Source organism: Apteryx rowi, unplaced genomic scaffold (assembly GCF_003343035.1).
Source record: "Apteryx rowi isolate R43461 unplaced genomic scaffold, aptRow1 scaffold_1168, whole genome shotgun sequence".
NCBI lineage: Eukaryota > Metazoa > Chordata > Aves > Apterygiformes > Apterygidae > Apteryx > Apteryx rowi.
In genome coordinates, this window is record NW_020447384.1 from 49,817 (window position 1) to 71,150 (window position 21,334).

The window sequence follows — 21,334 nt, forward strand, 5'->3', positions numbered from 1 at the left end:
GTGCCTGCGGGAACCGACCCGCCTGAGCCCGGTGTGCCTGCGGGAACCGACCCGCCCGAGCCTGGTGTGCCTGCGGGAACCGACCCGCCCGAGCCCAGTGTGTCTGAAGGCACTAACCCAGCTGAGCCTGGCTTGCTTGTAGGCACTGGCCTGGCTGAGCCCAGCGTGCCGGGGGCCGTGCTCCAGCGGGTGACAGGCGGGCAGGGCCGGGGCCGAAGCTGCTGCCCCAGCTTTGCCAGGCTCCATTACTCGTGCTGCCCAGCCCCTGCCCGGCCCCACGCCGGCCTCTCCCCGAGTTCCCCGCTCCGGTAGCCGGAGCTCCCCATGGTGGCCGGGGTGGCTGGGGGTGTCCTTACCTGTGCTGGGGGCCCCGAGCTGGAGGCAGAGGAAGGGGACGAGGAGGTGGCTGCCCCCACGCATTGTGTCCAGGCCTAGGGCTCCGCTCAGCGCCGCGGCCCTGCTCCTCGTTAATGATTGCCCGCGCCGCAGGCGGGGGCTGCCCGGTCCCGGCTGCTCACCGTGGGGTGCTCCGTCCCCTGTCCCCTGCCAGCTCCGCACTGCTGACCCCAGCCCAGCAATACCCTTGCATCCTCCCCGCACCCCCCAGGCCCCTTGGTCCCTGTCCCCAGGGTTATTACAGCCCAGCGCAGGGGCTTAACCTGTGCAATACCGGACGGGGACGGGAAGGAGCGCCGGGCAGGGAGGCTGCGAYGGGGCTGGAGACTGGTTCGGGCTGACCTCGGTCATGCTTTGCCGTAGCTTCCAGCAAAGATGACAAGCTCAGAAGCAGGTGTCATGGATAGAGGTGTGGAGCTGAGATGTCCAAGGGCTCAGAGCTCACCGCGCGCCAGCTGGAGAGGTTGCACAGTCCCGAACCCAGAGCCCTGGGAAACAGGGCTTGAAATTGCTGGTGCYGCAGTAGAGAGAGCTTCACGGCGCTGGGACTAGTCCGGCATGCTGGGATGCAGCAAGCGCTGCTCCTGCAAGGGTGAAAACAACCTGATCTGGCAATTACAAGCCTGTTAGTTTAGCTGGGAACAATTTCTGAGGGAAAGAGTGGTAAATGGAAAACAGGATAATTCACAACAAAGTGGATTATGTCAGACTCTCCTGGTATCTTTCCTTGATGAGGTAAGTGATTTTCCAGGCAAACAAGGCACTGTAAATCACATGTATCTAGCATCTGAGAGCTGTCACGCTGGGGATGTGTTAGCTGAGGTGAAGACAAGAATCAGCAGAWAAACACCCAGGTGGCTAAAGAGCTGGCAAAAGAAGAGCTGACAAAAGGCGGAGCGGGACCAAGAGTGTCACCCACAGAGAGTTATGTAGGGCTGAGACCATTTAATGCCTTTGTTGATGAAATGCACAGAAAAAAGCAGGGGCTTGTGAAAGCGCTGCCGAGAGAGCTGGGAAGCTTCACGGGCAGAGAGGGAGATGGCCTGGGAATAATGGCCGTGGCCTGAAGCGTAGTCCGAGGCGCAGCAGCATCCTCTTAGAGACCAGCAGCTCTGAGGCCTGATATACGGGAGGTGACAGCAGAGAGGATGGACTAGAGTTGGTCAGAGAGCAGCAAGGAATTGCCAGTGCAGCACAGACATGGGGAAGTCAGATTGCCTCCTCGGATGCATTAGGAGAGGGAGTTTGCTGGAGCAGCCGTGCCTGTGCTGGGCACTTGGGCCAGCACAGCTCTGTCTCATCTCTCTCTGCCTCTCGCCGGGCAGCAGAAGAGGAGAGCTGCAAAATCCTTCGGAGAACTGGAGGACGGGCTTTCCAACCCCCCTGCTTAGCAGGCTGCAAGGACGTTAGATCACGCTGTTTAAGCACCTGTACTTGAAGTTTGCTATTGCCTTTTCAGGCCTGAGAGCACCTGCGTGTTCCTGAAAGCTCACCTGTTTTTTTCTCTTCTGTAACAATTTGTCTAATAAAAGAGGTTATCTTTTATTTTTCTCCCTGTAGGTAGGGGACAGGAGTACCTGACGTGATGGCCTCCCTGATCTGCTGCAGAAGGACGTTTTAAAGAAATAAATGTTGAACTAGAACTAAGGGGAAAAAGGAAAAAAGGAGTGTGGTGGTAAAGTGAGAGAAACCAACTCCTGTGGGCGGCTGTGGCTTCTCCATGTCAAGGTGTTTTCCTGTCCAGATTCATTTCCTTCCTGGAAAACATTCTTCAGTCGCCTGGAATGCACCCAGCCAGCCAGAGGTGCCTGGACTTCCCCGACCGTACTTGGGTCACGTCCTCCGGTCGGGGGCAGACGGAGGTTAGCAGGGATAAACAACCGCACTTGGGCTTTGGACATTCCTAAAAAATCAGATCATGAAACGTGGGGAAAGCGGTGCCCCTAAGTCCACCCCCGCCAGCGCTGCCTCCTTGGGCCGGGACGTCGCGTGCTCGGGAGCGCGGCAAGGYGAGCGGAGCTGCTCCTGCCCAGCCTCTCCCCGCTGCCCCAACAGCTCGCTCGCCAGAGCTCCGGCGTTCAGCCTCTCTGCCCTCGCTCGAGCACTTCCAGCATCCCACCGCCAGCGGGGCAGCCGCTGGGAAAGACCAAAGCRGAAACTGTAATGCACTGCTGGGAGCGCTGGGCAGGCTGAGCACGTGCCCCGTTTCCCGGGTCCTGCGCCCGCTGGGAGGTTAATAAACCTCCYAGTGCTGTAGGTCGTGTTCTGGTGTTAATGCGCAAGCCCAGCGACGGGGGAACGGGACGTAAAGGACTCGCAATTTTTGCCGTGCCGTTTGCAGCTCCCTCCACCTGGCAGTCAGCAGGAGCCCCGGCTGATGACGCAGACGGACGGACAGACCCAGCCGAGTCAAACTCCGCGGGGCGCTGCCGCAGCTCCTGCGTACGGAACAGAGGTAGAGGTTTTCTGGTGGAAAACGCTCATGCTGTGTCCCATGACCTTGACAAGCCTTTCCTACAGGCAGTGTTTCGCTGTTCTGGATGGGGAAGGCCAGAAGAGCCGGGCTCTGGCACCCAGCACCGGGACCGAGTGCTTTGGGAAGAGGCAGGAGGCCCAGGAGGGTGCAGGGGACTCCGGGATAGCTGCAAGATATCCCATGCAGGCTGCTCCATCCTAAACAGCGAGAAGGGAGCGCTGGGGAGCAAGCGGCAGTCCCATCCGCACCCTGCTCCCGAATGAGGGGCAGGTCYGGAGATGCTCGGGCTGGGGAGCCCTCACGTGGAGATCCTCCGATCTTCCTCCCCGAAGCCCATCCTCAGCAGGAGCCCCAGGAGAGACTGCGCAAGCGGGAATATCCCCGAGGGTGTGCGGATGGCTGGGATATGAGCTGTGCTCTGCGGAGCCTTCTCAGTCATGAGGTCTGGTGGTGCCCACATCAGCAGTGAATCACACCACGATTTGACCATTACTGATCAATATGGACCATATAAACCTTTCAACATTAACCATTTGTTTGTACAAGGTATTTCCTATTCCATGGCGACAATTATCAGGATGTGAAAAATCCTTTGCCGGCCAACATTCAGTTATGACAAGCAATATGAACAGTTACCTACTGTAATGACTAATATGTATCACACAGATCATTCCGCTAAACTTTCGGCACCTTTCCATCGTTTTCTGAAGAAAGCGTTTTCTGAAGGGGCTGCTTTAGCAAATATACACGGCAGCCTTCAGAGGACATGCGATTTTAGTTAAGCTGCATGAAAAGGATTCCTTTTATAGACTTGATGGGTAAGCCAGCGGGCAAAGAGCTGACACTGCTTTGAGTAAGCAAAAATGTTCTCTCAGAAGCTGCTCTATGTGAAGGAAGAGCAAAGAGAAACTGTGCTGAAACTGTGCTATCTTCAAGACAGCTACCATCATTTCTGGAGCCGCTAAAGCACTTCACCCATTTTTGGTGTGTGAGCTGAGAACTTAAATCTGTTGTTTTTGTGATCTCCTAAAATTTTTTACAGATGACAGAAGTGATTAAAATGCTTACTGCCATCAGTTGCAGCTCCCTTTTCTGTCAAGTTCTTGATGGAAATTTCCATCGCATCCCATGTGGGCGTATCAATCAATCCCAACCATAAGAAAGAGGAAAACTCCCTGAAGTGGGACACCCACATGTCAGGATGCTCCATGCATGCTTCGGAGCGCTCCCGCACATCAGCATGGGACCTGTTACACGCTGTGTCCCTCCCCTCCTCACACCTCCGAGACCTTTCACGTTCAGCAGCGGGAAGTTGTGCACCTTCCATCCCGGCAAGGTTTGGCGGGCTGACTGCAAGACCTCCCAGATCTCTGCAAGGGAATTATCCCCTCTGTGTTTGTAATATGCAGGTCAAACGGACCGATTTGTGAGATCACGCCTTGCAAATCTCGCCAAACTCATCCTCAGGAAATTCTTGGTCTGAGTAAAGGACTTATTTTGTGGCAAGAAGAAAGATTTTAAAGCTGGGAACACTTTTAACTACCTTGCTACAGCTGGAAACACTGACATCCATTGCTGTGATATAATAGTTGGTATTCAATTTCAGCAAAATCGAAAAATCTTTTAACACTCCATTTGTACATATATATTGAGAAGTGGCTGCAAATCTTCCAGGTAATGGACTCAGCCCCGACACCCAGATTACCCACCCCACGTAGCTGTACAAAATGCATGCCAGACAGCCCTCGCTCCAAAACATCCTTTCTGGTGCTTCCTTCAAACTGTTCTTGCCAGCACTGACGCTGCTGGTGGGATCCAACAATTGTTGTACAAGTGTCGCCTGTGAACACCACATATTTTGCAAATAGGTTGTGTTTCTCCACAGTTTATTGGATTAACACTGCGGTTTCACCCAGTCAGCTCAGTATCTCTAGTAACTTTGACCACATGCCCCTGCCCTTCCAGTCACAATACTGAATTCATATGGGATAAATCTCTTCTCTGCCTTGACTACACCCATCTGTAGTAACTCCACAATACAGAGTACCATCGAATCTTTGATAAGGATGTCCAAATGTGGGAACAATGTCAGAATTGGTCATGGCCTGGGTCTTTATTTGCCTGATGTCTCATGGGCGATCAGGAAGCATCTCCTCCACCAAGCCATAGGCACTGCCACGGACGTCTTCGGCTCCCTGTGATGTGGAAAACCAGATTATATTTTGCTGCAGTTGCTGAATCCACAGATTTGGAGTGCAGCTGCAGAGTGCAGTCAGTCTTCTTTGCTGATGAATTCTTGTCCTGAATGCGTTCCCTGCGCTTTGCAGACTTCCCGTCGTCTTCAAAGTCAGCTGCAATTATTTGTCACAGACATATACGCACCTGCGCACAAACTGCTTCCCTGCTGCCCCGTTTCTGCTGTCCATGAGAGAAATGGTGGTACTTGGCCATTAGGTCTTCATGAACTTGCACTTCCCTTTTGACAAATGGCAGGGAACCTGGACAGAATTACAAATAAAATTTGAAAAATTACCTGTATTTGCATGAGTAAAGATAATTTGTAGAAGTGAGAGTTACAGACTCAGGCCCTACTACTAAACAACGTATAAAGGTGAGCTGTTCTTGCAAAATACAAAGCCCTGTCAAAGGATGAACTCAGTGGCACCGTGGTCTGAACCCGGTAACCTTTGCCTAAAGGAGGCAATAGAGCTCTGCTTTCACTCGTGTCATCGTGACACCGTGCCAAACCTCAGCTGCTTGGAAATAAGGAGAGGTGCACCGCGTTAACCAGATCTGGTYAGGCTTCAAGGAGAAACCCCTCTCATTGACGGGGTGCTGAAGGGAAAGAAACACCTCCTCTTTCTCTCCCCTCCTCCCGAGGAAGCGCGGTATAAACCTGATTTGTGCCAAACATGACTCAACGCTATATCACTCTGCRCGTCCATGCACTGCGCTCATCCTCGCGTTATCTTAGTCTAGCAGGTGACAGCCCCTGAGGTTCCCGGGRAGACATCCCACAAGACTATGAAGCAGCCACGTTTCTCTCCAGGGAGTGTTTCCTGCTGGCACTTTGATCGCTCTTCTGCAACACTTTGTTTTTCAGAGGAATTCATAACAGACCAAACCCTGAGTGGGGCAGACTAGCTGAGAATTTAGCCTAATACCTTGCTGCCTTGAGACAACATATAGCGAGCGTGTAGAGAAAGCAGCATTTCGTTGCACGAGCTTCTGTGGGATTTTCCTTTGCAAGGCAAAACCAACCTGCTGTGCTAGGATTACTGCTCTGAAAGATCAGCAGCTGCAGAGGAAAAGCTTTCAAGTCAAGATAATCTGTCATCAAGGAAGGGCCTGTCAGCTGGCACTGCTGTAGCTCAGCAAATTGGTGGCCTGGGGCTGCTGGGCAGCTCGGCTTCAAGAAGCAGCCGCAGCACATGCTCTGGCCATGCGCAGCTCATCCTGCCCTGCTGCACTGAGTCATCCTGGATTTCACCCATGCTGTGCTTGTGCAGGGATGATGGACACTGCCAGCAGGATCAGGGACAGCTCGGAGCRCTGGGCAAATGCCCACATCTCAGAGACTGCCTGGGGTTTATGAGCCTTCCCTGCATTCGGTGCTAGGGCCACACGCCTGGATGTGCAGTAGCACCAGCACCAGCAGCGCCCCACATCAGCTGCGTGGGGGCCGAGCTCATCCCTGCGAGGCAGCGCGTGCTGCGGCTCTGGGAGTGGAATGCTTGCGGCAGCCAAGGCAGGAGCAGGTCCACTGGCCTGGCCTGCTGCCTGCGACCAGAGGCCTGGCTGCAGGCGCTACCCTAGAGCTGCCATTCACCTGTCCGAGGGCTGGTCCATCACCAGAGCGCTGGGACAGGGGAAGCCCTTGCTGAAAAGTCTTGAGTGCTGGGGATGCCTGGAGGCATGTGCGTGCTGGAGGCATGTGCGTGCTGGAGGTGTGCTCTTTCCCTGCTGGTTCCTCCTCGGTGCTCTGCCCCTTGCCTGTCCTGGAGGAAGGGCAGAGCATGGTGGAATGGGAATCACAGAATGGTTGAGGTTGGAAGGGACCTCTGGAGATCATCTAGTCCAACTCCCCTGCTCAAGCAGGGTCACCTAGAGCACGTTGCACAGGATCGTGTCCAGGCAGGTTTTGAATATCTCCAGAGAAGGAGACTCCACAACCTCTCTGGGCAATCTGCTCCAGTGCTCTGTCATCCTCACAGCAAAGAAGTTTTTCCTCATGTTCAGATGGAACTGCCTGTGTTTCAGTTTGTGCTCGTTGCCTCACGTCCTGTCGCTGGGCACCACTGAAAAGAGTCTGGTCCCATCCTCTTGACACCCTCCTTTAAGATACTTGTACACGCTGATAAGATCTCCTCTCAGCCTTCTCTTCTCCAAGCTAAACAGGCCAAGCTCTCTCAGCCTTTCCTCATGAGAGAGATGCTCCAGTCCCCTAATCATCTTCGTAGCCCTTCGCTGGACTTGCTCCAGTAGTGCCACATCCCTCTTGTACTGGGGAGCCCAGAACTGGACGCAGGACTCCAGATGTGGCCTCACCAGGGCTGAGCAGAGGGGGAGAATCACCTCCCTCGACCTGCTGGCAACACTCTTCCTGAGGCACCCCAGGATACCATTGGCCTTCTTGGCCACAAGGGCACATTGCTGCCTCATGGTCAATCATGCTCCATCACCTTTCCAGGGATCGAGGTGAGCCTGTTCTCCACGGCCTTTCSAAGATGATGGAGAGTGGCCTAGCAATGACATCCGCCAGCTCCCTCAGCACTTGTGGGTGCATCCCATCGGGRCCCAYGGACTTGCAGGTATCAAGTTTGCTTAAATGATCTCTAACCCGATCCTCCTCCACCAAGGGAAAAATCTTCCTTTCTCCAGACTTTCTCTCTTGCCTCCAGGGTCTGGGGTTCCTGAGGGCTGGCCTGAGCAGTAAAAATGAAGCAAAGAAGGCATTCAGTAACTCTGCCTTCTCTGCATCCTTCATCACCAGGGCCCCTGCCCCATTCAGCAGCGGGCCAACATGCTCCCTAGTCTTCCTCTTGCTACTGATGKATTTGAAGAAGCCCTTCTTGCTGTCCTTGACGTCCCTTGCCAGATTTAGCAGGTCCCTGAAGAGGCCAAAGTTTGTTCTCCTGAAGTCCAGGGTCTGGTGCCATCCTTGACCTCCCTGTGCCGCCCCTGACCTCCCTGTGCCGCCCCTGACCTCCCTGTACTGTCCCTGACCTCCCCGTGGTGTCCCTGGCCTCCCTGTGGTGTCTCTGACCTCCCGATGGTGTATCTGACCTCCCCGTGGTGTCCCTGGCCTCCCCGTGGTGTCCCTGGCCTCCTCGTGGTGTATCTGACCTCCCCGTGGTGTCCCTGACCTCTCCGTGGTGTCCCTGGCCTCCTTGTGGTGTCTCTGACCTCCCCATGGTGTCCCTGACACGGCAAAGCCTCCTCTACCTCTCCTGACTCCATGACTCCATGGCAACAGCTCCCCTAGCCCTCCCTGCATCATGGCAACACACCGTCCCCATGGCAATGGCTCCGCTACCACTCCTGGCCCCATGGCAACACCCCATCACCATGGCGATGCCTGTCCTACCCTTCCTGGCATCTCACRGCAACACCCTGTCCCCATGGCGACGCCTGTCCCCATGGCAACGCGTCCCCAGGCCCTTATATCTGCAGTCCCTCCCCGTCCCGCGCGCCGTCTGTTTCCACGGCAACGCCTCCCTTAGGCCCGCCCCCACGCCCTCGGCCACGCCCTCGCCCCCCGTGGCGACACCTCCTCCGTCGCCATAGCAACCCCCCGCCTCGGGCCCGCTGCTCGCCGGGCGGCGGCACGTGGCGGGCAGCGCGCACGCGCAGGCGGCCCGGCAGGGGTCGCGAGGCGGCCGCTCTATGGTCGGCGCCGCTCCTGGTGCCCGAGGCGAGCCGCCGCGGCCATCGAGGCAGTGGCTAGAGCGGCAGCTGTCGCTATGGCAACGCGGCCTGCTGGAGGCCGCACTCTGCGCCCGGCGGGGCCGCCCCGGGCCCCGGCCCGCTCCCGGTGCTCGAAGCACCGCCGCAACGGCTTCGACCACCGGGACACGAAGGCACGGGGTGCTGTGGCCGGCAGGCAGGGCACCCGCCGCACAAAAGGGCACAAGGGTCGTTTCAGGAGGGGTAACAGTTCTCCAGCGGGGTCTGACACTGCAGCTTAGCAGAGACAGAGTCCCTCAGCGTGCCTGGGCGTTAAAAACATCACGTTTGCCGTCTTTTTAGTAACAGCAAGTCCAAGCTGTGGTTGCAGAGTGCTTTAACAGCAGTTTACAGCCTGAGGTGCAGGGACATACCCTGCCATGCCTCRTGTTACACCGATTCACTCCCGGAATATAGAGGGGTTTACAGCCGCGGCTCCCGCAGAGCTGTATGCAACAGCTGCAGGGCTGTGAACCCCGACTCAGGATTTGAAAACCTGTTTTAGTCTTAAAAGAAATGAAACTATAAAAGTTTCTATAAAAGGAGACCGCAGGAGGATGTCTAGAAKCAAAGGAGTCTTTGAAAAAAAGCTTATGAGCAGGTGTTTATTGATTGAGCTTTCATAGTGGGTTAAGTTATATCAGCCACGTACAGGGAACAGGGAACCTGATAAATGATAATGGGAGAGTGAAGGCCAGTGCTTCCTTTTGCCCTGAAGAGTGACAAAAAGGGGGCAGAAATCAGGGCAGAACTGAAGTGTCGAAGAAGCTGCATCCGTCACAGGGAAGGCGAGAAGAAAGTGGTGACTAAGGAAATGGCTGGCTAAACTCCGCAGTTAGGTGGAGCTGCTAAGTCTGTGGAGATTAGAGAGCCAGCTGCAAAGGGAGAGTATTGTGTGGAGGAGGTTTTTATCCCACTCTATCCAGAAACACTGCTYCTGGGGTTTTCGCACAGAACAGCAAATTGTATTTTATGGTGCAGGCGGTTAATTATTTGCAGCCTCCAAATACAGATAATATGGGCAGATACATGATGGGGTAGTCTGTGTTTCCAGGGCTTCTGGATCAGTGGTGTGGTGGGTAGAAGGTGTCTGGAGTACCTCTCRCTGTGCTCCTGTGCTCTCCATCCTGAACCAGCCCCTAGCCTTYGGGGTGCAATTTGCACAGACTTCCTTTCTCTGCGGATATATGCCAGTGTCACAGAACACTAATGTGTAGAAAAATTCTTCTGTACCTTGTTACAGTCCATCCCTCCAGGGAAAAGGTGAAGGAATTTGTCACTGTTAATATATGACAAGCTACAAGCTACATGACAAGCTAGTTCTGTTATTAAGGAACATGGAGATACCACTATCATTACAGTAAAGTAGCCCAGACAAACATCTCAGACTGATCACGTAAGATGCCAGTCAGTCTCAAAAGCTTCGTGTTCAAAGGGAGACGTGGTTTGGTGGTGGCAAGAATTGCAGAGATCCTCCCTTTGCTAGAAATCTTACACAGCCTGAGATAAATGTGGCCTTTGGGATATCACGGTTCCCTTGTTACTCTGGAGGAGGAGGCAGTATGTTCCACAGCCTCTGATTGAAAGGTCATCCTTTTTTAAAGAAGGAGATTACTAAATGCTCTGCAAAAGCAGCCGCTCAAAATATTGGCAAAGATGCACAGGGCACATCTCTCAAGTAGTTTTGAGTAAGGGGAGCCTTACCCAAAAATATTCATTTTCTGTGTCTTTATTAGCCTGCAGTGAGTTTCTCTTCTGTGAGCACATTGAGTATCCTCTTTACCTTGAGTTTTGAAATTGGGTCCTACTTGCTTCTCTGGTGGTCCCAGTTCCCATGCTGGAGAGACAGTGAACGGGCAGGCAGTCCTCCTCCACCGTCTCCAGCCACCTGTGACTTTGCAGACCTTCAGCATCTTCCTGACAGCTTCTTCTCCCAATCTGAAAAGTCCCAGCCTACTATTCGGCATGCAGAAGCCGTTCTAGACCTTGGGTCATCTTTGTTGCTGTTCTCTGAGCCTTTCCCAGCTCCAGTCTATCCTTTCGAGAGAAGGCGCCTAGAAGCGCTCGCTCTTTTCAAGAGCTGGGTGAATACGGAGATAAACAGTAGTGYGCTGACATTCTCTTTTGCTTTTTCTTCTGTTTCCGTTTGCTTTGTTTTGACCTCTGCTCATCTCATATGCCTTTGATCTGTCTCCTGGGCATATCCTGATTACTGTTTGCTGATTAAGATGGGGCAGAGAGCAGTAGTGCCTTTAGTAAGGACTTTGCCAGCTGACTTTYACATGGTTGTGCATGGAGGCTTTGGCAATGTGATAAACCAGAGAAGAAACGTGCTGTTTGGCTTCCTGTGAATAAGTATTTCACCCTTCTCTCTTGTGCCTTATTTGGAGATCCCCCTGCGCAGAAAACATTCTTAGATGTCTCCTGAGACTGGTTTCCTATGAGTCAGCTGCCTCAGGGACCTGTCACCTCGGAGTAAGTAACACTGATATAATCAGCTGGGTGAACACTGGCTGGCAACGTATCTGACTGCTCCTGGGAGTGGGCAGGTTTTGATTTGAATGGGTACTTCCCAAAGCAGAAGGTTTTGTAAAGAACGTTTTGAATGTAGTATTTCATACTAGACATCTGCAAGATCCTTGTTCTGTGGCCTTTAGCCATCATTCTTTCCCTTCACTATCACAGCAAGGATTATCTTGTGAACAGATTGAAAAAAAAAAAGTGTTTTGAAGAATTAGTGCAAAAGGGTTGGATGGTGATGCAGTTTATAAAACACAAATATGAGCAGATGAGCAAATATGAGCAGATATGAGCAAAATATAATGTTTRTCTGGAAAATGTCTGGAAAATTTCAAACATGTTTCAGCAACTCTGTCGTGTTTCWTGCAAGACCTTTATGATATTTCTTAGCAGAAGACCTGTTCCTGGTTTATAAGAAAAAAAAAAATTGTGTTTGCTTTCATCCCCTTTCAAAATTGAAGAAGACTCCTGCAAACCTTGTAACTGTCAAGCAGCAGAAAAGGGATTATTTAAAAGTTGAAAGGATAGCACAGTAAGTACTTCAGTGACTTTTGTTCTGATAGATGATGACAGTGTACTGTAGTCTGCAAYGAACATTAGTAGATGTGGCAGTAACTCCCTGCCAGCAGTGATGCCTGCGACAGAAGAGCTTTCAGTTTACCAGGGCTTTCTAAAAAGTGTCCTGGTCTTGAAGCGCGCTTAAAATAGAAGAGAGCCGAAGCTGAAGGGTCTGTGGATTAAATCACACATTAGAAACACGAGTAACAGACCCCTGTGTGCACATCACCTTTGTCTCTCAGGCAGATATTTGCTGACCTGTCTTACTGATCACGTGAACCTTGTTCCTAAACCATCCCTTTATACAGATAGTCTTTAGACCTTCTAGAGACTCAGTGGCTGCACTTTGCTCCTGCTCTGCGTGAAACAGGGTTGGTGTCTCTTCGTCTTCATCACAGTCTGGTACATCAGATACTTCTAAAGCGTGAAGGCGTAAAGCTGAGCTTTACCCTGCTGTTTTAAATCTGTCCTTTGGAGACTGTTGGACCTTTCAGGGTGCAGAAGTGGTTGCTGTGGTTCTGATGTTTTCCTCCCTTGCAGGAGGGGTTCTCCACTGCTCAGCACTGGATACGGGTTTTTTTCTCCCTGCATGTTCCATTTACTGTGAKGGTGACTGAGCAGTGGAACAGGTTGCCCGGAGAGGTTGTGGAGTCTCCATCCTTGGAGATGTTCAAAACCCAACGGACACGGTCCCGGGCAGCCTGCTCGAGGTRACCCTGCTGGAGCAGGGGGTTGGACCAGATGATCTCCAGAGGTCCCTGCCGACCTCAACCGTTCTGGGATTCAGTGGAAAGGCTTGTCGTCAAAAGAACAGCAAAGCATAACAGTGGCCCAGGAAACTCCCTCATCTGTTTCACTAGCTGTTTCTTTCTTTCAGGAGTAAGTCTTCCGTTACTCAGGCCTTTTAAGAGTTTATGCTTCTTTTGGGGACCCTGATTCAGTGTTTTTTTCAGAGGGATGTTTCCTTTTAAAGCACGGGGGACTGTTTTTGAAAGGACGCCTACGCAATCACTTGACATTAGCAGAGTCCTTGCTGTTGGAGGAAAATGGGATAAGCAGTTTTAAAAGGCCCATATTCCTTTCCACACAACTGTATGTTTTTCCCTTTGGCTGCCCCACACTGTAGTAATTCAGTTTGTATCTGGCAGCTGCTCCCTTGTACAGTATGGACCGTTGTCCCCGCTGGAGGACAGGACCCCTCTTAATACTTGGGTGTAGAGACTGTTAAATCCATCCCTCTCTTTGTTCCCTTTGGGTACAAAAAGGATCTGCATAGCCTTCTAGTTGCATTTCGATAGCTTCTAGGAAGAACCCCTGCACTCTAGGATGCCTCTGACTCACCACAGTTGCAAGCTGCAACTTTTCCCAGCGTTTTTCATCACAGTCATTACGCTGCGTTTAGATTAATGCTACAGCTCTTCKCCTTTGACAGAATATACCCTGGGCTGTGTTGATGAGACCTGGCAGTGTTCGTGCTTGGTCCAGGCTGTCTCAGTTTTGTCATTTTTCAATAAAAGCCCATCATGTCGTCTGTAATAACCAGATTTTTTTAATTGCCTGAGAATAACTGATTATCACTAAGAGCAAAAGGAAGCTCACTGCAGAATTATACAAGGACATTACCGGGCAGTGTTTCTTACAGTGGTTGCCCACAGTTGCAGAGCACACAATATCTTCAAGTTTAACAGAGCATTTATTTAATCTACACTGTTTTGATAAAGTAACACAGCTGGGGGAAACTCCCTCAAGAATTTTAGAGGGAAATTTCTCCATATGCATGAGTCATAGATTTGAACTTTGATAAACTCCCAGGGGCCAGAAGATTGGCTTTGCTGCTTAGGGTTTTGTCAGCATGCCTGCCGTGCTGCTGTCTTTCCAGGGTCTTCTCCAAGTGTGATACAATGGTCAAGAGCTCCTTCTTTGCAGCTGTCCATGTGAGGTTTTTCTCCGCATTTTGCAGCCGGCAGAGTAATCCCTTTGACTTTTGTACAGGCCTTTCTGTCTGACAACATGTCCCTGCATCTTTTGGATGTGTTGACACAAGTGCTCTGATTGCCGATACGTCAGAACCTCGCTTGCGAGGCGTCCTGCACCAGCCGCAGAAGACGCTCCCAGCTGTCTCGCTCGACTGGCACGAACCACAGAGCGGATGACACGGCGCAGCAAAGACCCTGTGACGTCTCTGGCACGCGCTGTGCTTCCAGGGGACACGTTTGTACGAGCAGCGTGAGTATGATGCGCTGTGGCATCCTTCCAAGATGTGCCCTTTACTTCCTTACTGGTACTCGCATAATGAAATCTCATATTCTGCTGAAAGCTAATTACACAAGGGTTAATTGAGATCTCCAGCGTGGGTGTCCCGGAAGTGTGATCTTTAGACAAAAATACCTGACAAAGGTTTTTGAAACAATGGAGCAATTTTTCATTCAATTGATCTAATTTTGCTGGAGATTGTGACATTGTCCTTCTGTTTTCCTTCACTGGTACCCCAAGCAGAGTGGGTATGAGCTGCTTATTCTGCGAATTGGGGCCAGGTACTGTCTGTCACCCTATGTCTCTTCCTTACAGCTGTATCCAGTTCCGCAGAGCGTTGTCCTCTCACCACTGTGATCACACTACTGCCACACATGCGCTATGGTGGGAGCACGGGGAAAAGGAGACCTTGCAAGGGCTGTGTCTTAACCTTGACAATGCCAAAATCATGCGAATGGGGAGCAATTGGTCATGAACGATTTTGGCGGGGCTCACAAGGATATTTGKTTTTTTATCCGCAAATCAGGGGACCTTTTGTACTGGAAGGTCATCACAGCGGATGTTTTTTCCCAGATTAGGTATATTGTACAGAGAAACAATCCTTCCAAAAGGAGCATYCTTGGGTGCCAGGTGCTGTGGTAGCGGAATTTGTTAACAAAACTTGCAAGCTCGCTGTTAGGGGGAAGCCTTTCCCCTCTGCTCCCAAATGGTCCTCCTGGCAGCTCCCCTGCCTTTGACATAATAAGCCTCGTCTGGATCTGGTAATAAAGAGGACTGTACAGTGTCACTGTCAAATGCAAGGTGTTTCAGTGGGGAAAACTAACCGTAGAATCTGGTGACTGTATAACTGTCTGCAAAGTAAATGTCCTTGTTTAATTCCCTTCACTAATGTTTGGCTAATTTGGATATCTTTTGTGTCAGATGTTCTACAGGTGCTGCATGGAGGGAGGTGAACACCTCTTTGTCTGGCTGTTATAGCTGCCTGCAGATGTGTGATAGGTGGGGGCTGTAAGGACATAACCCCGCACACAACCATCACTGTTTTAAAGTGAATTTTAACGTTTTCTTTCCGAGGAAGGCTTTTGCTGTCACTGTCCTGTGCAGGATGCAAGCCTGCCTCGGCATTTTGACATTCTGCTCACAAGACCAGAGCAGCTCCTCCATGAACTCAGAAGTTTTATCTCTTTTGTTCCGTTGTCCTCCTAGAAATGTGTTTCTTCACTCTGCTGACATCACCGTGCTCCCCTGCAGGCAAAGGTCAGATGTCTGATTTTTCAGTGTAATAGAAAGATGGAGGAGACATCCTTTAGAGACTTCAAACCTCATCACCTGGAAGAGTCTGCCGCGTCTTCATGGGTGACAGATTCAAGCACTCTGCAAAATGACTGTTCAGAGATTGCACTTCTGTGAATATCAGGTTATGCCCCTGGGTAATCACATCCAGCCTCACCTTTTCCTTCAGTAGTTGGTTAACAGTGATGTCACCACCAGAATTGTTAGCCTTGTATGCTAAGAAAGTATAGACCCCAAAATTGGTGTCTTAATGGTATTAAGAAAAGGATGATAGACGTGCTTCCATATCTTACATTCCCTTGGTCCTTTCAGCTTCGATCTCACTGCAAAAATATAATTGGGAAAATGTCTCCCAGTCTCATGTATTCATTCAGAATCACACAAAAAAGTAATTTTTGGACTTTTCATGATTCTGTTTGAGTCATAAAGCACAAATGAGTTTTCACATCAGAGAGTGAACTGCAGCACTGTCCTGTGCTTCCCTTCACTCTTCTGGCCTCTGTGCGTGTGATTGGCACTCAGCACACAAAGTTTTAACCGAGCATGTGGCCTGGTTATCAGCTGCCGAACCCCCTCGTGCAGCTAAGCACATTTTGGAATGACAATACAACCTACAACTAGGGCATCCCAAAAAAGCCACTTGAGGTCACCTGCCTACGTCGCACTCAAAGATGGCACAGAAACAGCAAGAGGGGCTGTATCTGTATAATGACTGGCATAAATCATGAGAGCTTTTTGCTCCAGATGATAACTTTTTTACACCCAGAGCACTGTATTAATATAACTATTCAACAAGATGGAATAAGTCTTTGAGTACCCGTGAGTCTCTCGTCTCTTCCAAAACTCCCTGGATCCGTTCCCTCTGCACAGCACAGCCTGATTACTGGCCTGGAAATGCTTTTCAAACACTGCTGCGTTGTTGAGCATGATCTTTTCTTAATCCAACTGCTCCAGTTTCTCCTGCAACTTTCTCACCCTGCCTAACAATTCKGTAGCATGGGGTCAGTGGCAGATGGGGAAGACACGAGGCTGCCTGCAAAACTGAGGGGTTGTTATTCCTTTTTCATGGTATAATACAAGTGTGAATGTTTGCAATATGTCTTTTTACACTTGATGCAGTGTTTCTGGCTACTGTTTTTTTTAAATTCCATGTGCTGTGAGCTCGCTGAAGCAGCCTGGTCTGCTTGTTGCAAACCAAGGAAAATAAAACTCCCCAGTTCATGCTTTCGGGAGATACGTCTGTGAGGAAGTCCGCAGCTAAACACTTATGGTGCAGGTCATAGCTTAAAGGAGCAGGTTTTCTGGAAGAGAGGCCATAGCACATTTGTCAGCCGTCAAGAAAATCATCCTCCGCTGGGAAAGAAAGCAAAGCACAGGAGCAGTTAGCGTGCAATGAGGGCAGCATATGGACCACAGAGACGCTTTGGTTTAGAAGGGAAGTCAGAGGCAGTTCTTCACGTTGTGATGGTGAGGTGTGCTGCACCCCCAAGCACAGCACCGCTGTCCTTATAACCACCGTTTTCCCACAGTTTGTCGCGCGCGCGATGAGCGACGTCGGTTCTGAATCGGGCGAGGCGGTTTCGAACGAGGGCCCTGGCAGTCGGCCCCGGGGCGCAGCCGGTCCCCGCGCCCGTCCCCGGCTGCCTCTGCTCGGCTGGGCCTTGCTCCGCGGGGCCTCCGGATCCCGGGAGGTCCCTTCGCCCAGCGCCGGGTTGTGTTTGGAGGGGCCTCGGCCCTCGGGCCTCCCGTGTTGTCCCAGGAAAGGGGTCATCACGCACATCGTGCCCAGCCCTCTGCTCAAGCAGCAGCTGTCGCTGCAGCTGTGTTTTCTGTGCAGCAAACAGCCCTGGAGCCTCTCCGGGACCCGGGAGAGGCCGGCATGCGGAGGCCGGTAAGTTAGCCAGAGTGGTCCGGCCCTGCCGCCAAGCCACGCGGACCGGGGCCGCGGCAGCTCCCGCTGGGGGCTTCGTCCCATGGGAAACCCCGAGCGCCACGGGAAACGGATGGCATTTCTCGCGGGAAGCCGAGGAAGGGCCTTACTGTGAGGGAAAACACCAGGAGGGACGGAGGGATCGCAGCGTTAGCGCGTGCTTGGGTCCGCGGAGCTCTCTCCGGATGCAGTTTCAAAATGAAATGCTCTTTTTTTTTTTGGTGTGTGTGTGTGTTTTGGTGCCAGGCCTGCGCACGCGGCGCTCGCCCCGCAGAGGCAACCTTCCCTCGGGCCGCGAGCCGGCACCGCGGTTTGCGCGAAGCTTTGCGCTCCCCGCCGGGAGCTCCTGCGTGAGAACAGCAACCGAAGCTGAGGTTGGAGATGCACGCACCCAACATGGGTGTTTCGGCTGTCTGCAAAATTTCCATTTTCTTTTGCAGAAAAAATTAAGGAAAAGACGCATAGGATGTGTCCAGGGCAGCGGTTTCCAGCCTGTGGACGTGGGATGTGCAGAGACGTGCGGGGGCCGCGGTGTGCGGAGAGCAGCTCTTGGCTCCCTGTGCCAGGAAAATCCTTCTCTTCACACCTCCCGCGCGCTCCGCACGGCGGGGAGGTGGTTTCCTTGGCACTGGGGGTGTTCGCGGCTTCCCCATCTGCCGGGTTCGGTCTCTGGTTTCTCTCCGCTCCGGGAATTTCTCCACGGCTCCTGGTGCCGGGAGGAGCGCTGCGGGCTCCCGGCCAGCGCCGTGCCCCCGGGCTGCCCAGCCCCGCTGCGCCGTGCCCCGGATGCCCGCCGGGCTCCTCCGCCTCCGCCTGCAGCCGCAGCTCTCCGGAAAAAACGGCTCCACCTCTCGCAGCCACGCAGCTCTGCGGCAGCCCTGGCGCCACGGGGGATTCCTTTCCTCCGTGCACAGCCAGCTGCTTCCCAAAAGGTCGACGCTGGCACTGGCATTTTCTGGGCTGTTCCGGGCAGGGAGGGCAGCGGCGTTCAAGGATATATCTATATAGGCAGACATTTAAGATGTTGCTGGCCTTGCGGGGTTGCAGCGGGGAGCTGCTGGGGCGAGTCCAGCGGAGGCTGCTGAGACGATGGGGGGCCTGGAGCATCTCTCCTGYGGGGAGAGGCTGGGAGAGCCGGGGCTGCAGCGGGGACGCGGCGGGCGACAGGGACGCGGGAAGCAGCTCGGTTCGGGGACTTGCCGGTTGATGGGGATGCTCGGACAGGCTCCGGGTGGGATCTTACGGCACCTGCAGCCTTCCCTGGTGTGGGGGGGGTCCAAGGCCGTTACCCTTCTGCCGGTATTGCCTGGGGCTGGGCCCCTTTCTGCCCCCTTCATGCAGCCGGCGCCGCGCTGCTGCCGCGGGGCTGGGAGAGGGAGCGCCGACTCCGTCCCGCGCTCCAGGCGACCCGGCTCTCTGCTCTGGGGCATTTCTCTCTTGTGGGGGGAAAAACACTCAAGTCTGAGGTTAGGAAGAAGAAAATCCGAGCCCCGGATTTCAGTGCCGAGGCCCGTTCGCAGCACAGCCAGCCCCAACAACAGGCCTCCTGGCTGGGGTTTGGTGCCGTCACGGACGTGCTGGTGCCGATCCTTGCCGCAGCCGGGCTGCTTTATTTTTCTCATTCCTAATATTGTGGCCTCCCTGGCATTTAAATCACACGCGGAAGCAATGAGAAGCTGGAGAGGTTGCGGAGGGGAGATGCAGAACTGGCTGCAAGGCCAGAGAAAGCTGCTGGGAGCGAGATACCCGAAAAGCTGTTTATTGAAGGCACTTCCGCCTTTATATTTCCACCAACCTGAGATTTATGATTTCAGGGGTTAGTTTAATTTAGCGCTTGGAACGTCAAGAGAGGGGATTGCACAGGGTGAGTAATCGCTAGGACTGTGCATCTGCTTGCGGTGCGGTTTTATATCCTGTTTTTTAGCAGTGCCCTGCGTGCTGTTGCCTTCGGCTGCGCGCGGGCCGGTCGACGCGCAGGYGGCTCGGCGGGAGAGCGCGTCGTCTGCTCTGTCCCGTTCAAACGCTCCTCTTTGAAACTCAGCATTTTGCAGCGTTTCTCATCAGCTTTTCTCCCAGCGCATGGCATTACATTTATCCAGGTTTCAACCCCCGCACAGCCACAACACCTCTAGGAAAATTGTTCCTTCCCAAACCTTCCCTGACTCTAATGAGAGGGAAACCTTTCGGTTTTTTTTTTTTCCTGCCTGTGCAAATTATTTCTGTGCTTTGCTCTGTTGGCGGCCCAGAGCCTGCTGAAGGCCGCGTGATCCCGGACGGAGGACGGCTCCTGTCTCCCCGCCTGGCAGGAGCAGTGTCCTGCCGGCGGCAGGCAGGAGTTTGCAGGGTGACTGCAGAGCAGCTCCCCAGCCGCGGCTTCGCTCTCGCTCCCGTGCCTGCCCCTTGCCTCCGCAGGAGGCTCCTCGTCCCGCTCGTCTCGGCGCCCCTTCGACTCCGCCGGGAGCCCCGGCGCCAGCCGCTGCTCTCTCGCCGCGTGCCTTCGCTGCCCTCCCGGGGAGCAGGGGCGTTTGCACGTGTTTCTGCTCCCCCTTCGTTAGTGCAAGCGCTGCAGGTTTTGGGTCCGCTGTGCTGACTTTCCCYGTTTCCTCGGGGATGTCAGGCTCGTTAATTCTCTCCTCGTTACTCTCCACATACCTCCGAGGCAACGTTTTTAGATGTTTGACCTATATACAAAAGGTGATTTATTTTCCTGTTTGATGACACTCRACAGCAACATTCCTCATCAGGGCGGCCCGCGGCTTCCAGCCGCTGCCACCGGCTCCAGGGACGGGCACGTCCCCCGCTGCCCTGCCGGCGCCGGGCTCTGCACCCTGGCGCAGCTCAGTCTGCCGCTGATGGCAGGACGGGACAAGGCTGGAGTCCTTCCTTCGCCGGGCCGCGAGAGGCCCGTCCCCGTCCCCGGGAGAGGGCACCGGGAGCGCCGGATCCCCCTCCCGTCTCCGCAGATGCGCGTGCCGGGAGACGCCGCGGGCGCAGTGCTCCCCTCGCAGCCGGCTTCTGCCCATTGCAGAATTGCAGGCGACAGGGAAGAGGGAAGCAGCAAACCAGCCTCGCTTGCCCTTGGGGGGGCGCAGGGGTCCCCGATCTCGGCCTGCATGAACCTGCCTCCTGCTCTGGCCTGCAGCTTTATTAAGTGATGCTTTTCTGCCACCGATGCTGCTGATCCTGCACCCCAGCTCCGGGAAGGACATGTCCTGCGGGCTCGCTGCAGCTGGGGCCTCGGTGCCCCTCAAGGCATGGTGTCCAGGGAGCGGGGTGCCCGGGAGCAGGGTGCCCGGGAGCAGGGTGCCTGGGAGCAGGGTGCCCGGGAGCRGGGTCRGRTGCTGCCAGCCCCACGCTTGCCCTTCCTGCCTGTATCCACAAGCCCTGGAAATCACGGACAGTGTGTCTGGGCCTGGGGACGGGTGAGCAGCAGAGAGGGGTGGCTCTGGCCAGCGCAGGGGGACCAGCCATCACAGGGTCCCCTTGTGCCACAGCAGCAGGGTGCCACATCCGTGGTGACCAGGCACAGAGGGGGGGGCTGCAGCATTTGGGTGCCGGGGCTCAGCTGTGCATGGCACTGCCGGTCTCCGGGGCTGGCAGGRGCCGGCGGAGCGGGGGCCCCGGCCCCCCCATCTGCAGCGGTTCCCGCTGGGTTATGGGACAAGCGTCACTGCCAAAGCGGGAAGGGGGGGAACTGACTGCAGCTCCCAGCCTGCCACAAGCAGGGCTGTGCCCTGGGCGCCCCCAGCACCCCAGGGCCGCAGGCACCCCGGCCCCGCTGCCGCCTTGAGCCACTGGCACCCCCAGCACCCCTGGGAACCCCGGGAACCCCTGGCACCCCACAGCCCTTGCACCCCGCACCTCCAGGCACCTCCCGATCGCCCCGAGAGCTAGTGCACCCCCATTGCTCTGGCTCTCCATGCCCACTGACAGCCCTGGTACCCCCGGCACCCCCAGTGCCC

General features: G+C 53.9%; 1 protein-coding gene across 1 annotated transcript in view; it reads left to right on the forward strand.

Moving 5' to 3' along the window:
* Nucleotides 1–17,321: 17,321 nt before the first annotated feature.
* Nucleotides 17,322–21,334, forward strand: part of LOC112973608 (tigger transposable element-derived protein 4-like) — an 8,715-nt gene continuing 4,702 nt past the window's right edge. Inside the window, exon 1 of the mRNA XM_026081676.1 lies at nt 17,322–17,333. Within this exon, the coding sequence (XP_025937461.1) occupies nt 17,322–17,333 (12 nt within the window). The remainder of the gene's footprint in view (nt 17,334–21,334) is intronic.